This window comes from Gopherus flavomarginatus, chromosome 9 (assembly GCF_025201925.1).
Source record: "Gopherus flavomarginatus isolate rGopFla2 chromosome 9, rGopFla2.mat.asm, whole genome shotgun sequence".
In the NCBI taxonomy this organism is placed as follows: domain Eukaryota; kingdom Metazoa; phylum Chordata; order Testudines; family Testudinidae; genus Gopherus; species Gopherus flavomarginatus.
Window position 1 is genome coordinate 92,330,474 of NC_066625.1, and position 17,023 is coordinate 92,347,496.

The 17,023-nt window shown below is 50.8% G+C and overlaps 1 protein-coding gene across 1 annotated transcript; it reads right to left on the reverse strand.

The window, feature by feature from the left end:
• Window positions 1–1,470: 1,470 nt before the first annotated feature.
• PDIA3 (protein disulfide isomerase family A member 3) lies at window positions 1,471–15,961 on the reverse strand. Its single transcript, XM_050967231.1, has 13 exons — window positions 15,760–15,961; window positions 13,279–13,357; window positions 10,727–10,844; window positions 9,387–9,494; window positions 7,716–7,845; window positions 7,034–7,150; window positions 6,294–6,419; window positions 5,282–5,464; window positions 4,594–4,702; window positions 4,266–4,394; window positions 2,988–3,067; window positions 2,279–2,336; window positions 1,471–1,904 (listed from the first exon to the last, which is right to left on the reverse strand). The coding sequence occupies exons 1-13, from the start codon at window positions 15,906–15,908 to the stop codon at window positions 1,788–1,790; spliced, it is 1,503 nt and encodes a 500-aa protein (XP_050823188.1). The 5' UTR covers window positions 15,909–15,961; the 3' UTR covers window positions 1,471–1,787.
• Between the last annotated feature and the right edge of the window lie 1,062 nt (window positions 15,962–17,023).

The window sequence follows — 17,023 nt, forward strand, 5'->3', positions numbered from 1 at the left end:
CCTAACCAGCGCAGAGTAAAGCGGAAGAATGACTTCTCGTGTCTTGTTTACAACACACCTGTTAATGCATCCCAGAATCACATTTGCTTTTTTTGCAACAGTATCACACTGTTGACTCATATTAAGCTTGTGGTCTACTATGACCCCTAGATCTCTTTCTGCCATACTCCTTCCTAGACAGTCTCTTCCCATTCTGTATGTGTGAAACTGATTGTTCCTTCCTAGGTGGAGCACTTTGCATTTATCTTTATTGAACTTCATCCTGTTTACCTCAGACCATTTCTCCAATTTGTCCAGATCATTTTGAATTTTGACCCTGTCCTCCAAAGCAGTTGCAATCCCTCCCAGTTTGGTATCGTCCGCAAACTTAATAAGCGTACTTTCTATGCCAACATCTAAATCGTTGATGAAGATACTGAACAGAACCGGTCCCAAAACAGACCCCTGCGGAACCCCACTTGTTATACCTTTCCAGCAGGATTGGGAGCCATTAACAACTACTCTCTGGGTACGGTTATCCAGCCAGTTATGCACCCACCTTATAGTAGCCCCATCTAAATTGTACTTTCCTAGTTTATCTATAAGAATATCATGCGAGACTGTATCAAATGCCTTACTAAAGTCTAGGTATATCACATCCACCGCTTCTCCCTTATCCACAAGGCTCGTTATCCTATCAAAGAACGCTATCAGATTAGTTTGACACGATTTGTTCTTTACAAATCCATGCTGGCTATTCCCTATCACCTTACCACCTTCCAAGTGTTTGCAGATGATTTCTTTAATTACTTGCTCCATTATCTTCCCTGGCACAGAAGTTAAACTAACTGGTCTGTAGTTTCCTGGGTTGTTTTTATTTCCCTTTTTATAGATGGGCACTATATTTGCCCCCTTCCAGTCTTCTGGAATCTCCCCCGTCTCCCATGATTTCCCAAAGATAATAGCTAGAGGCTCAGATACCTCTTCTATTAACTCCTTGAGTATTCTAGGATGCATTTCATCAGGTCCTGGTGACTTGCAGGCATCTAACTTTTCTAAGTGATTTTTTACTTGCTCTTTTCTTATTTTCTCTTCTAAACCTACCCTCTTCCCGTAAGCATTCACTATACTAGACATTCCTTCAGACTTCTCAGTGAAGACCGAAACAAAGAAGTCATTAAGCATCTCTGCCATTTCCAAGTCTCCCGTTACTGTTTCCCCCTCCTCATTGAGCAGTGGGCCTGCATTGAGCAGAAGCATGGCAGGGGCCAGTCCCTCACCAGCCTCTTGTACTGGGAAGCGGCTCATAGACCACAAGATGGAGTGTGAGGGCAAGTGGAATTTGTTCCCCATGCATTCTCACAGCCCTCAGGAACCAGCTAGGAGCAGGGCAGCACTCCAGAGGTCATGGGCTCCCAGCTTGCACATGGATGCTGGGGCCACATACACAGGACTCTCAGCAGCAGCCACTGGCAGCACTGAGCACAGATGTGTGGTTTTAAAGGGGTCCATTTTATTGTCTCACTTCTCCAAATGTACAAAAAAATTAGAAAATAACATGTCTCCCCCTGCCTCACCCCCCTTCCCCACCCCTCAATCACCCCCCCAAGTCTGGGGCAGCCCCATAAGAATGCAGCAGAGACAGCAGGAAATTAAACACAACTAGGTACAGCAGTTGGGTCCCTTCAGCCCACATTGCATTGGGCACAGTTTCTTCACTCCCTCCAGCTGGCCCCAAGAGACCCAGGGCTTCCCCAATGCCCACACAGTTCCTCCTGACACACTGGTGAGCTGGGTGATTAGGTGCTTTACAGATCCTCCTGGGCCTTCTTCCTTTTCTTGGGCTTTTCCTCCTCCTGCAGCACAGGGGGGCTGGTCGCCTCCCGCTTCAAGTAGCTAATGAAGTCGCTCACCTCCCGGCCTCCCTGCAAACGGCACAAGAGCATGAGGCCAGGGCTGAGCACCAGGATCCTGGCTTTGATACTCACAAGACAATAGGGAGTATCTGCACCTGCTGGCTCCAAATGGGGAGTGTTCACAGCCTCACGGGAGACCAAGCTTCCCCAGACCATTTCCGTGAGAGCCCTTTAAAGCTCTCCTGCAGGATACACCAATGTGTCCTAGAGGTGCAGCTACAGGGCAGGCATCCCTCAGTGTGCAGGGCAACGTTCCTAGGGGCCTGTGCAGCCACACAACACTTCAGCTGCAAGGATTTTACCTGCATGTGCACTGCCCAAAGCTGTAGCAGCAAGGAAGAAACCTGCCTGCAGAGCTCCCAGGGCAGGAAGCAGACACTCACCTCATATCTCTTTGGATTCTGCTTGTTACCAGCTGCAGCAAAATAGATAGTGGGGAAGCTGGGGAAAGAAGAGATGTGTCAGCCCTGTGTTCAGCAGTCTTCAGGTCCCAGCCCCTCCCGGTGAGTCTAGCACTCACCACGCAGGGCAGCAGGTTTGCCCTGAGCCACAGAAGGGAGAGAATCACTGTTGTATGGAGTCTATCACCACACAAGTCAAGGGACAAGCTGTTCAAGGCACCATCAGCCAGAGGAAGCCTAGAACAGTAGGAAGCCATGCCCCAGCAGGAGATGTGAGCACCATCAGTTTGGCCCTGGGAGCAGAGCTAACTGAGTGCACCTGGATTCAGGTTTGCACAAAAGACAGGAGCCCAGTGCTGTTCTTCATCCTCAAGAACAGTTTCAGAAGTAGAAGGAAGGCAGGCCAGGGAAGTTCAGGAAGCTGTGTGCAGGTGTGCCTGGGAAACATAACAGGAGCAAGGGCAGATGCTTTTGTTTGAGTTACTCCAAGTCTGAATTTCTGCTGACAGCTGCTCAGGAGCAAGACAAGCAAGTTCCCAGTGACTATGACTACATGCACATCAGCCCCCAGCTGCCATCAGAGCCAGAGAGAGATTCCTCAGCCCTTCTATAGCATAATCACTGGCTAGAGGCAGTAGCCAGGACTCTCCCCTGCCACCCCACCCAATGTCATACAAGCTGAAGCTCTTACCCTCGGACTTCGTATGGAGAAGGCACATCGTTGGCTGTAGCATCCATCTTGGCTATGACAATGTTGGGATCTTTGCTGAGCTGTTGGTAGGACAGCACATTAGTGAACAGGTCACCACTAGTCTATTGTGGACGCTGGGGGAAGATGTTGACCCCCCCATGTTCTACTAGGACCAGGAATGTGTGTTCTCCAAGGCCAAGGGGAGATGGGGGAGCCACGGGGGCTCTTGGCTAGGCGTATCAGAACAGCCGGGGGAAGCTGGGGCAGGATTTGGGACAACAGCGTTCATTTGTACAGCGCCTAACACAACGAAGGCCCCTGGGTGCTATGGTAATACAAATACTCTAGTGAGTCAAAGCTTTGTCCTGAGAGAGACCAGGCAGCGCCAGTTCAGGCTGGTATTGGCAGCAAGGAGGGCACAAGCTCGCTGTCTGATATCCAGGCGAGCACTAGAGATACATGGGCAGGTACAACATTCAGGCCCTCCAGAGAGCACCCATGACTCAGGTCTCCTTTAGGAGGCTGCCCTTCCAATGTACACCCTCACTCACTGCCTGTAGGAGAGATGGCCAAGGCCGCCTGGGTGAGCAGGGGGAGTTGCTGCCTCTAACAATTTATAACAAGTTCACAAACCCTTGCCATGTAAATTATCAGAAATAAGATCTTTACAACAGGAAACTTCTGTTTAAAGGGACATTATACCAGAATAGATTCATCAGATTTTTCTGTTTAGCAGTATGTTACCGTATTACAGAGTGGGAGCATCATTACACGATTGTCTCATTTCTAGTGATTCGATTACATTGGTTGCTGCCTATGCTTCTCCCCACGCCTTAGTTCACTGGGACAGGATGAAGAACTGAGGAGTACAGGAGCCAAGGGAGCAGGCCTGAGCCGAGTACAGCCAAACCATCCCTCAGGCAGGCATCTTTCTAGCAAGGATTCCCTGGGGACCTGCTCTCAGCAATGTTTGGACAGAAGACAGTGACCCGGAAAGACATGCAGCCACCGGAGGCTAGTTACTGACCAGGGAATACTGGTGTGCCCTGGCCAGAGCCAAAGGAGATGCTCCAGGTGCCACCCAACCTCAAACGTAACTAGAGGGCAGAAGTAGCCAACTGCACACTGACTAATGCCAGTTTAGAGAGCAGTCAGACGGCCACTTAGGCACATTCATGCAATCTTATGGCTTGGCTGGCTGAGCATGACCCTCAGACAGCTCAGTTTTGGGGGATGACTGCTGCATTCAAACCTGACAGGCAAGAGCTCCCAGCCTACCTTTTCTCCTAGTTCCTTGTACTTGGGCTCCAGGTTCTTGCAGTGGCCACACCATGGGGCATAGAACTCAATCAGAACGTCTTTGTCCTCCACATTAACAAGGTCATCAAAGTTTTCAGCAACCACCACCTGGAAAGATTGAATTCTCCAGATTAGCAGCATTTCTGCACATGAATAACCACATGCTCACTCTCCAGGCTCTGACCTGAGTGAGCCTGAGCCTCATGCAGCAAACGGCACGCAGTGGTCCTTGAAGCCTGCACAGAACATTTGTCAGCTCAACATGCAGTGTTCTAGCTGGAGAGGCAACAGCCACGTACACCCTTACCTTCACAGGACCATCATTGTTCTCTGGAATGGGCTCTGACTTCAGGTATTTCTTTAGGTTACCATCAAAGTAATCCTGCAAGAATCTCTCCAGAGCTTTCCCATCACGGCTACAAATCAAATACAGGTGACATTTCAGAGCCATCTGGCACACAGGAGTAGCAAGTGCACCCTACAAATCCCAAGGGAGTTTCACTCCACCCACAGACAGCAGCACACTGAAGAAAGCCATTCGGATCCTCAGTGCTAACCCAGGGCTCTAACTTCCCCCAGATGACCCACGGCACAAGAGCCACCTTCAGGATTTTGGGAAAGTGCCTGGTGCACATGTTCACCCCAGTAAGTAAGGCTTCCTGCTGCCCACGCTTTTCCCACCCAGGAGATAGGCTGAAGTGTGTCTCCCATGCCCTTTATTTTAGGTGTTCACTCCTGCTGCTGTTCACTCATGTTATTTTCTACCCCAGTCTTTACCTTTTAGGTACCTTAAAATTAAACCTTCAATCCTTAGAGCTTGCAGCTCCTCCTTCTGTAGTGTGTAACTGCCCAGTGGCAGGCTTGTCACAGCTACACCTCTGCCACACAGGAACATCCAGCTCAGGTGTCCTCCCAGTGAACCCAGGTGGGTGGTAAGTATCTGAGAGGCTTTGCCTGTGACTGGATAGGAGGGGGGCACCACACCCAGGACTTACGAGAATTCCTCTTGCATGACATATTTCTCTCCCTTGGCGGTTCTGATGGCAACGACAGGAACCTCCCCTGTGCTGCTGTCCAGGCCAAACTCTGAAAGCTCATGGCCAAAGGTTTTTCTACTAGCAACAGCAAAGTAGAGCTTGTGTCCAGCATCCAGGAACTTCTGTGCCACCATCATCACTCTGAGTAAAGCAGAGGAAACGTGCTGTTACGCTTACAGATGTTAAACAGTTTCTCCAAGACAGTAGAGCACTTGGGGAAAGGAAGAGAACTACCTCTTTCAAGCTGAAACAGAACAACTAGAAACAATTAGTGGGGGATCTGCAGGTTAGGAGGTTCTGCAAAGAGAAGTAACATGAAAATGCAGCTGGAGAAACAAGAAAGAAAGGAACATGCTACTAAACTGGATGTAACCTAGGGATCTCCCAATGCATAGCTTCAACAAGTCTCCATTTCGCACTGAATACTCCATAACCCCTCAGTCAGCTCTGATCAACCAGGTCTCCTGTGGCTGCAGCACTGCATAGGGAGTCGAGCTCCAGTAAGGTGGAGTACAAAGAATGGAATTGAGCATGAGCCTCCTCAGCAAGATTAGTAGTTCTGGGTCTCAGTCAAGCAACTTTGGTGTGGGCAGACGGATAAAGGAATCAGAGCTCCTGATAAGCATGCCAAATGCACTGTCGACACCTGATGCTGAACGAATGCTCCAGGCATGTTAACTGGCTGCCTGCAACCTATGGAAGCACCAACTGCTTGCCACAGAAGCATAAGCTGGAAGTCAGTTTTCCAGAATCAGAAGCAACATTTTGTGGAACAGGATAGTGGCCTGCAACGCCTCTCTACTTGTAGTGACAACACACCCTGCAGACAGAGCCAAGAGAAGGGAAAATTTACTAGAGTCCCAGAAATGATTTCTGAGTTTGCACCCTGGAGACAGCATTCTGCCAGATAAAACAGTGCACTGCACAGGGGAGGAATACCGTGGCTTAGGATTTATCTCCCTCTGCTTACCTGTTGCGCCAGTAGTTGGAGCCCTTGGCATTCTTCTCATAGTCCACATCATAATAAGCCACCAGCAAGTCCTTCCCCTGTATCAAGTCTTTGTTATCTTCTGTCATATGTGGACAGATGCCAAAACTATCAACAAAGCAGTAATTAGCAACCTGCGTCTCACTATCTGAGCCTTCTTCCCCACCCAGAAATAAGCTTGTCCTAGCACAATCTCTTTCTCATCCAAGATCACAGGATCCATAAAATTGCCAATATCCAGCAGGCCTATTTGAGAAGTGTTTTCTTCAAATAGCTCATTTGTGCATCAGGCCAGTTTGTGGGGTTCTGCTACTGTAGCTGGACATACAAAGTTACACGTGGGTTTTGATCAAATTAGGGACTTTTCTACTTTTATTTATGACAAAAACTGACCTAAAATCAAATGAGCAAACCAGGTAACTGGAATGCTAGATCAAGTGCCCAGCAGCCAAGGTCAGCGCAGAGGAAAAGCCCACATAGAAATCTCATTCTTGAGAATGAATGATGGACCTGCAGCGCACTAAGTACTCACAAGCCAACTATTCTGCGTGTTCCATTAGAAGAGAAGAACCCCTAAGATCAGCTAGAATTTAGAAGCCCAGAGGCAGTGCTACTAGCCATGCCCAGCCAATAGGACTTAAGCCAGACTGCTCAGAGTCTAGGAATTTAGCTGAACTCTGTCACGCACCCTCGCCCTGAGATCGAAGTGAGATGTCACTCACATGTTCTCCTGGAGAAACTTCTTGATCTTGCCACTGGTGATTTTGTCCTCTGTGTACCTCAAAGTGCTGTCCTCAAATTTGTTTGCCAGGCGTTGAGGACGGAATAAGACAACACCCCTGAACAGAGGTGGAGAGAGCACAACATGAAACAGTTGAAGGAACTAGCAGTATGTGGATGAGCGGGCAAGTACAGTGCTAGATGCCCTTCCAAGTACACAGTGGGATCATCCAAGTCCTGAACAAAGCTACCTGTACCAAAGCCACCTGGCCAAGCCTTATGCTACTAGCCAGAACAAGCAGCAAGATTTCTGGCAGTTAACAAGTAAAGAACCCCCACCCTGTGGTGACAAGGGAAGAGGAGAATGGGCAATACGGGAACAAAGAGCCCTGGAGACTTTACAAGTGTTTAACAGTCAGCCTCTCTCCCCTGCCCCTGCATAAGAGCCATGACCCGCTCACTGTAGTTTATGGCTCAAGGGTCTCCCGGGCCCAATAGCCAGACCTAGGCAGGCTGGTCTGAAGGGATTTCCAGTTGGGCCCCACAGCACTGATTTTAGAAAGATTAACCTCATCTAGTCCTGCCCAAATGAGAAGCTATGAAAGGAATTCACTTTCCAAAGCACAGCTGTCTGAGAGGTTGTCCCTGGTGCCCCAAGAACCACTTGTACACTGAGCCACTTACTCTCCGTCTGCCTCATACTTCTGTATCAGCTCCTCCTCGCTGGTGTGTGCAAAGCGGTAGCTCTCTCTTAGGTTGCTGGCTGCTTTCATGAACTCTGAATAAGCATCACCAAATGCATCTTTGAAGAAGCCTGCAACAGAGAGACACAGGGACCCTGCAGAATCTCTGCCTCAGCAGATGCCATTTCACTGGTTGACTCAACTCTTCTGTATTTACTCTGCCTGAGACACTGTCACTTCTGAATGGACTCTTCTCTGCCCAGCAAAACTGCTTCTGTGTAGCAAGGCTCAATTTCCCTGTGTTCTTTTAGAAATAAACCAGCATTTCCTTCCTTCTTTCTGCCCCAGCAGGAGCCAAGCAGCTTTCTTTGGGAGTGCATCTAGCCCAATCTCCAGCCCAGAAGACTGCAGCCCTCTGGGCACCAAGTCTGCCATTTTCAGCAAGAGATGGAGCTGCATGCTGGGCAGCTGGGGTCTGGACAGAGGCAGTGCCCTATAGCAGCGGTTCTCAAACTGTGGGTCAGGACCCCTAAATGGGTCACGACCCCATTAAAATGGGGTCACCAGGGCTGGCTTAGACTTACTGGGGCTCAGGGCCAAAGTCTGAGGCCCACAGCCCTGGGTGGTGGGGCTCAGGTTACAGGTCCCCTGACTAAGGCTAAAGCCTTTGACCCCTTCCCCTCCTGGAGTGGTGGGACTCAGGCTTTGGTCCCCCCTCCCAGGGTCATGTAGTAATTTTTGTTGTCAGAAGACAGTTGCAGTGCCACAGAGTTTGAAAACCCCTGCAACTATAGCATTGCTCCACAGGACTCAGAGAGCAGTTTTTCCACTGAGTTCTGGTCTCCTCCAAGCTCCCATTTGAAATGTTCCTTGGATTAGCTTAGCTGCTATTGCGATGACCCAAGTCAGGCTAATGTGGTGAGACTGTTGAGTGCTACAAGGCTTATGTGACAGCCATCCCTGCATATGTCAGGTATGGCTGGGTATAGTGTATTGCCCTCAGGGGATGAAGTCAGAGCAGGGTCCTGGGAGAGGCCTGGCCATTTCTTCAAATTTTACATACATCTGTAGGTGCCTATCCAATGCTCTAGTGCTAACCTTACTCTGAAAGAAAAAGCAAAGCCTTGTGATGCATCATCCAGAACCGTACACCAAGGCATTATCCTCAGCTAAGTGAGCTGCTTGCCTTGTTGCCCTTAATAGTCCAGCACCAGCAGTTCTGAGCCTATTTCACCAGCTATACTGGTGACTTACGCAGATATTTTTGGACACCACTGTCCAAGGCAGGGTTTCCCATCAACCCTTCTGCGGACCAGACCCCAGGACCCTGACGCAGTTTAGCAAGGCAGCAAGCCATTCCCTGGTGTCACAAAGGTTGAGAAACACTGGTAAGATACTTACCCAGTTACAGTGGGTATCAGTGGATCTGCATGAGTGATAGGGAAGGATGTTTTGATATCATCCATATGCCATGGTCAGATAACTTAAAATCAGGATACTCGGGGGGCCATCTTGTGATATAATCCTTGATGTTCATGTTTGGCTCCCAGAGCCCAAGACAATCAGATTCCAGCAAGCGGGGAAGGAGGGGGAGAGAAGGAAAGGGATGGGGACTGGTGAATGTGTAAGTATCCAATGTAGTTTAAAGGCTGTGTTGGCCCGTACTACTCACCCACCACAGAAGCATCTTTGTCACTGATGAATTTTTCAAAATCTGCCACAGAGTGGAGAGCCACTGAGGCAGGCCCTGCCTGTTTCTTGAGGTGACTGACAATCCCATCTGAGGAAGGAGGAAGAGAAGCATACAGCAGTGTCAGAATGATGGTTTTATAGCGTTCTAGGAGACCGATTCCATGCTTTTAGGACAGAGATTGTTTCTGCACCATATGCCTGTTCAGTACTTAGCTAAATGGGACCCCAGCCAAGTCTCTAAGCACTACTGTAATACAAATATGCAAATGCATTCCAGCCCCACAATGGAACTTTCATGAAAGCATGTTGAGCTGGAAGAGATTCATAGGGGATTCCCAGAACACCAACATCCCAGCAGGACCTATTCACCCCCAATTCTTCCTCAAGAATTGCAACATTTACCATGCAAATGTAAAGCCTTCCTCCCCAAGTTACCAGTGCAGTAACATAAGGAGTCAAAGGCTTGCCAGTTTCAAGAGACCAGTGTGCAATGCTCATCACAAGAGTTACATAAACAGAGTGTCTTTGTGTCTACTCTGAAACCTGACCTTGCAGCACTAAGCCGGTGGCTCTCAACCTTTCCAGACTACTGTACCCCTTTCAGGAGTCTGATTTGTCTTGTGTACCCCAAGTTTCACCTTGCTTAAAAACAACTCGCTTACAAAATGAGACCTAAAAATACAAAAATATCAAAGCACACTTACTGAAAAATTGCTTACTGTCTAACTTTTACCCTATAATTACAAAACAAATCAATTGGAATATAAATATTGCACATACATTTGAGTTTATGGTATACAGAGCAGTATAAACAGGTCATCTGCAGAAAATTTTAGTTTCTACTGATTTTGCTAGTGCTTTTTATGTAACTTGTTAAAAATCTAGGCAAATATCTAGATGAGTTGATATACCTCCTGGAAGACCTCTGCATACCCCTGGCTGAGATCACTACACTAAGCAACAAGCCCTGGGCAACAGCTGCACTGCAGTGGAATTCAGAGATAGGCAGATGAGTGTTGACCGTACCAGATTGATGAATGTAACAAATATTCTCTCCTTCCTGCGTCTTTTGGCCACTGGATCTCTCCCACTGCTGATCAGATGTTGTGGACAAGGCAGACTTGCAGTGCCTCATCTTTACCAGGAACCAATTATGTACTCTGGTATCCAGGACTTCTACTCCCATCCCTCCCATTACCATGAAGACAAGTTGAGCCCAGTGACTGTGGGCCATGCAGCCAGGATGCTCCCATCTCCATGGCAACAAGTCAAATTCAATCCAGATCGGAAAGTGCTGCAGCACCATGCCAGGATCCTTACCTGCTGTCCTGGGCCCATCATAGGCACCTGCCTCTTCACCATCCCTGAAAACCTTCAAGGTGGGATAGCCACTGACTCCGTATTTGTTACAGGTGTTTGAGTTCGCTGTACAGTCAACCTGAAGAAGAGAAATATTGCTTCTTTACACAGTCACATTCATGCAGTGTTGGTACACAGCACCACCTCCTCTGCTGCAGAAATCAGAAGCAGCACAAGGCAGCTGCCCCACAGAGGGCCCACCCCATAATTCTATGAAGTAGAGAAATGCAGCCTCAATAGGGCATTAAAAGGCAAAGTCCCTATCCACAGGGAGGGGGCTTCTGGCAGAAAGTTATAGGAACAAACCTGGCATCCTGTATGCCTTTATTTGCAGAACATGCAATCAATGCTATAATATGGAGCAGACTGTATCCATGTCCATGGAAGCATACAGGCCAGATCCAGTGCACTCACAGGGTGGCCGGAACATGGACTTGGGGAGATCTGAAGACTGTTAACCTGGCTAACAAAGCTAGGCAAGTACATGCTGGGACACTACATGAGAGACTAAAGTGCACCAACTGCAGTGTGAGAGGTGCCACTGAGAACTCTAAAATTCCTTCAGTCGGCCAATGTAACAGCGCCTAGAGACGGCTGAAACAGAAGAATGCTCCCCATGCCCAGAGGGACCGATACAAGTAAACAGGGACTGGATGGTGTGAAAAGACTGCAGTGAGGCACTGGCTTAGTGGAGTTGCACAAGTCAAACAGTGACAGGGTTCCCTGTACTTCTTAACCTCTTCACAAGAGTGATTCTCTTTACAGCAGCCTTCTGCTTCAAGGCAGTGCTGTAAGGCACTTCCCTGCATTGGCCCCCTGGAGTGAGCCGAGTAGGGCCTAGGAGGGTTTCACCATCACCACTTAATGAAGTGTGTGTTTGCATGTAGGGAGACAGACTCCTTTCCAGTGCTCTGCACACTGCAGAGGGAGAGGCAGGAGATGCAAGTGCATTAGGTCTCAAAATCCCCTAAACCCAGGGTCTGAGCATTTACTGCATATAACGCCTGCAGATACACAGCCTTTGTTTTTCCCAAGCCATGAGTACTAGTGTACAAAAAAGTGTATTTTATTGCAGTGGTAAAGGGATGGCCTCTCTATTGTGCCCTGTACAGGAACAGACCAATCCTCTCTGACAGCAATGAATGCCTAGTGCTCCAGAGGCAGGCAGCACACTACTTGCACAATACTGCCTCCAGTGGAGGAAATCTGCTTAAGGTCTGGGGCAGGAGGACTAAGGGCTTGTCTACATCAGAAAGTTGCAGCGCTGGTGAGGGAGTTACAGCGCTGCAACTTAGGAGGTGTACACATCTGCAGGGCACCACCAGCGCTGCAACTCCCTGTTTGCAGCGCTGGCCGTACTCCCGTTTTGTCTCGGGTGTAGAGGATCCAGCGCTGGTGATCCAGCGCTGGTAATCAAGTATAGTCACTTACCAGCGCTTTTCTTGACCTCCGTGGAATAAGCAGGTATCCCAGCATACCTGAGGAAGCCTCTGGTAATCAAGCTGGTCTCCTTCCCCGGCTTGGTCTCGCGTTCCCCGAACCCCGAGCAAGCAGGTCTCCTTCCCTGAGGTTTGCTGGGTGGTTCCGGGAAGGCGAGAGCAAACCGGGGAAGGAGACCAGCTTCGCCGCGGTTTGCTCTCGCGTTCCGCGAACCACCCTGCAAACCGCAGGGAAGGAGACCTGCTTGCTCGGGGGTTCGGCGAACGCGAGAGCAAACCGGGGAAGGAGCCCAGCTTCGCCGCGGTTTGCTCTCGCGTTCCGCGAACCACCCTGCAAACCGCAGGGAAGGAGACCTGCTTGTTCGGGGAACGCGAGAGCAAACCGCGGCGAAGCTGGTCTCCTTCCCCGGTTTGCTCTCGCGTTCGCCGAACCCCCGAGCAAGCAGGTCTCCTTCCCTGCGGTTTGCAGGGTGGTTCGCGGAACGCGAGAGCAAACCGGGGAAGGAGACCAGCTTCGCCGCGGTTTGCTCTCGCGTTCCCCGAACAAGCAGGTCTCCTTCCCTGCGGTTTGCAGGGTGGTTCGCGGAACGCAAGAGCAAACCACGGCGAAGCTGGTCTCCTTCCCCGGTTTGCTCTCGCCTTCCCCAAAACCCCTTGAAGCCGCCCAACAGCGCTGCAGTGTGGCCACATCTAACACCACTTGCAGCGCTGGTTGCTGTAAGTGTGGCCACTCTGCAGCGCTGGCCCTATACAGCTGTACTAATACAGCTGTAACAACCAGCGCTGCAAAATTTTAGATGTAGACATGGCCTTAGACCCCCCAAATGGAGAACAGAAACTCACACCCTCACATTTATGAAACAGAAGAAATTAAGTCAGACCCCAAATCGCCAGGGAAACACTGGATGCACTAGTCAGGGTACAGCCCCAAGCACAGGCTTTTAGTAAGTGGGCTGTAAGTGTAAAATCTTCTGCCTGTGCCAGATGCCATTTAAGATCCACCACGAAGATGGTTCCAGCTCAGTCTGAGCAGGTAACCGGTCACAGAACCATGAACTCGGGCTAGGTCCATACCTTTACTAGAGGGACAATTCCTTTCAGTCTGGTAGCAGCAGCCTCGTACTCCGGGGCTAGTCGTTTGCAGTGCCCACACCTGAAGGGGAAGTGACAGTTCGGTTACAAGGAAAAGTCTCCCTGCAATTGGAGAGATGCCACATTTCCATTTACAAAGGATCTCCACAGTCACACAACCAACCCAAACAGTCTTCATAGAAACAACGAGGTTTCCCGGAAGGATTTTCAACTTGGAGCTCAGACAAGGGCTGAGGGAAAGAGATGGAGTAAGTCACATTGACATTATTCCTTCCCAACATTTTGGAGTTCCCCTACTTGACCAGAGTGGGAAGAAAAAAATGTGTTGATCTTCCCAGAGGCTTTACTCTATTCACTAGAATGCAGGCCAGCGCACTATTGTGTTCCTACAGATGCCCAACCACCATTAGCACTAAGCACTGTGATTTAACTCCTGCCCACTGAGATGAGTGGAATTAAGTCTGAAACCTAATATTAATGAATCATCCAGTCAGAAGATACATAGGAACAAGACTTAAGCTAAATGTACAAATACTTGACAATTCCATAACTTAATTCTCAACACACTAACCACAGAACCACGATATAAGTTGATGCTTAATACAGGCCTAAAACACATGGCAAGTTGTATTTGCAGCTTTGTCACCCAGTGAACTGCTGTTTAGTTTACAGAGTTCTGCAGTTTTCAGCAGCAGGTCAGTTAAATTCATTTTAATAATCCTGAAAGCTGAGTAACTCCTTACAGAACTGAAAGTAAAAATGTACTACTCTTTTAATCATCCCAGCTAATCAGTAACCCAAACTAACAAAACGGCAACATTAGTCAAACATCTTCTGGTGCCAATAGCATTATCCACCACACACTGTAGCTTTCCCTCCTCTGGCAACATTGATCAAGAGGTATATTGCAAAATCTAGTGGCACAGAATGAAGGGAATTGTATTCGTGACACCCAGTTCCAAAGTTCCTAGAAATCCTAGGTTTCTTTTGCTCTGCCTCCTTCAAGCAATTGAACTAATGAAAACCTGTCCATAAGCTAGTGTTTTTTTCCTTAATTCAAAAGAATCTGTGTAAGTGACCAAGATTTGCTGTTCCATTTGTCACAAACAAGGTGTTGACACATTTGTTTGGCTAGACAAATGTACTCAGTGAGTTGACGACTTATCCACTATTCCACAGAGTCGAGAGGATGCTTTAGGAAGTCCTGTGTATTTCTGGAGCTGGACACCAATTCAGAAGTATAAGATAATACATCAAAATAGGACCACTCTTGTGGAGTGTTCACCCATGACTTGCAAACAAAAACCTGTTTTCTAACCAATTAAAAGCAGACACCACAGCAGAATCCTCATCTTCCTGCAACCTAATGCATGATGGAAGTTGTAGTTCTCATTCTATACCAGACAGTTCAATTAGAAAATTGACAAGTTCATAAGTAAAGCAAGCAGTTAGTACTTCCTAGAAATGCAGAACAGTCAGCTAGAGAACACAGACTCTTATCTTAAGGCATCCAATTTCCAACTAAGAATTGTTTTGATACCACAGAACTTAATGTTTTAATCATATTAAGTTGGAAGTAGCCTACCATAGTATGCTTCAAACAGGGCATATGCAGTAACTTACAGTAACTCTGCACTTACCAGTTATTTTAATTTTGTATTTTGGAAAAAGACAAGGCAACAAACAGCAAAGAGTCTGCCAGAGTAAACCTTGACTGCCTGTCCTAGGGTCTCTGTGCTGGAACCCAGTGTAGAGGGAAGGCCTGAGGCCTCCCACCAGTCACTTGAAAGCATGAAACCCTTGAGAAAGAAAGAAAGATGCCCAGAGGGAAGGATGGCCTCACCACTGGGCCCAGAATCAAGGGCAGCCCATTAGACATTCATTTTTGCTGGATTCTGTTACCCCACAAGGGGTGGGACTAAAAGACAACCTGGTGGGAGGTCTGAGTCACAAGAAGCGGCAGCCCACCACAGGCCGTTCAGCAAGGGATGCTACAGGAGGCGAGCCTGCTATGCCACACCCAACTCCGCAGCCAGGAAGGTCTGGCTCCCCACGGAGCTCTCTCAAGTTCTCCGTCCTCAGAGGCTGAGCTAGAGGGGCGTGTCTGCCCGAGGCAGTTTGGCTGCCCGGAGGATACAGCACAGAATAAGGCCCTTGGTGCTGGTCTCACGGTCTCCGCACCAGGGCTGCTCCTGGTGCGCACCGGGACCTCCCAGCACACTGAGCCCACCCCGAGTTCCGGGGCTCCAGCCTGACAGTCACCCACGTGCGAGGCCAGGCCCCGCGTTCAGCCAGCCGGGACCCAAGGGGAACGGCGGGCCCGGAGGAGCGAGGCTTGCACCAAACCGCGGGCACAGGGGGCCGCGACGGCCCGTGCGGAGCCAGGCCGGGCGCCAAAGGCACCGACCGTCAGACGGCCCCGCGGCGGAGCGGGGAGTCCGAGCCCCGGGCCCGGCCGCTCACCAGGGCGCGTAGAACTCCACCAGCACCAGCCCCGGGCGCTCGGCCAGGCCGCTCTCGAAGTCCGAGTCCCCGAGCTCCAGCACGTCGGAGGCGCGGCCCGGCCAGGGGCCGAGGACCAGCAGCAGCAGCAGTGACCGGGGCAGAGCCATGGCGGGCAGCGGCGACTCGGGCCGGGCGGCTCCTGCTTCCTTCCCTCCGCGGCGGCGGCCGGACTCCAGTCGAGCGGCTACAGGGCCGGAAGTCCCGCCCCCGAACCGGATCTGCAGTGTGGCAGCTCCCCATTGGCACCCGAGTGGCGCGTCACGGACGGTGGGCGGGGCCTGGGAGCTCAGCGTCCCCACCCCTCAGGCCCGTGCCCTATAAATTGGCTGGATCGCTGCTTCTTTCCTGCCTCCGCGGCTTTTCCTCTGGGGCTGCGGCGGGGGCGGGCTGTGCGCGGAAGCCCCGCCCCCAGGGCCCGGCGAGGAGCGGGCGCCATGGCGAGGAGCGGGCGCCATGGCAACCGCGGGGAGGGGGCAGGGCCGGCGCTGCCTGAGGCGCGGGGAGAGGCCCAGGATGTTACCTGCTCTGGCCGCTCCCCGCCTGCAGGGCGCTGCGCGCGCCGGGCCGCCCCGAGGCGCTGGGCGCTGTGCTCCCAGCACGGCACCTGCTCGTGCCCCGCCGGGGGCAGAGCCGGGCTCGCCGGGCCGCCCCGAGGCGCTGGGCGCTGTGCTCCCAGCACGGCACCTGCTCGTGCCCCGCCGGGGGCAGAGCCGGGCTCGCCGGGCCGCCCCGAGGCGCTGGGCGCTGTGCTCCCAGCACGGCACCTGCTCGTGCCCCGCCGGGGGCAGAGCCGGGCTCGCCGCCAGGTGCCGGGAGGCCTGGCAGCCCGTCCAGGTGCGCACAGCAGAATCCCGCTGCGGGGAAGAAGTGGCTCCTGGAGCCCCTGAGCTCTTGTGAATGGAGAGTTTTCCCCAGCCAACACAAAGCGTCTCTGCCGCCGACCTGCGGCTGTCCGGGGTGAAAGGCTGTCACGCCGCCCGCGGGAAGTACCAGCCCCCCGCTGCTGCAATCCCACAGCCCAAAGCAGGGCGAGAGGTGCCAATTCCCATCTCCAAAGGGACGCTTCAGAGGGAGTTTTGAAGACAGCCTGTAATTAGAGGTGGCATTTGGCTAGGACACTAGAAATAGAGATGAGGACGAGCGGGCAGGATCTGCATGAGGGCGTTGGAGCTGCTCTGTATGAAACCTTTGCACTGCTCTGGGTAGTGAGACGAGGTGGGGG

Coding starts and splice junctions, on each gene's coding strand:
- PDIA3 (XM_050967231.1), bottom strand. CDS start 15,908: ATGGCTCTGCCCCGGTCACTGCTGCTGCTGCTGGTCCTCGGCCCCTGG. Junction 13,358..15,759: donor GTGGAGTTCTACGCGCCCTG/GTGAGCGGCCGG, acceptor CTTCCCCTTCAG/GTGTGGGCACTGCAAACGAC. Junction 7,151..7,715: donor AAGTATGAGGCAGACGGAGA/GTAAGTGGCTCA, acceptor ACCTCTGTTCAG/GGGTGTTGTCTTATTCCGTC.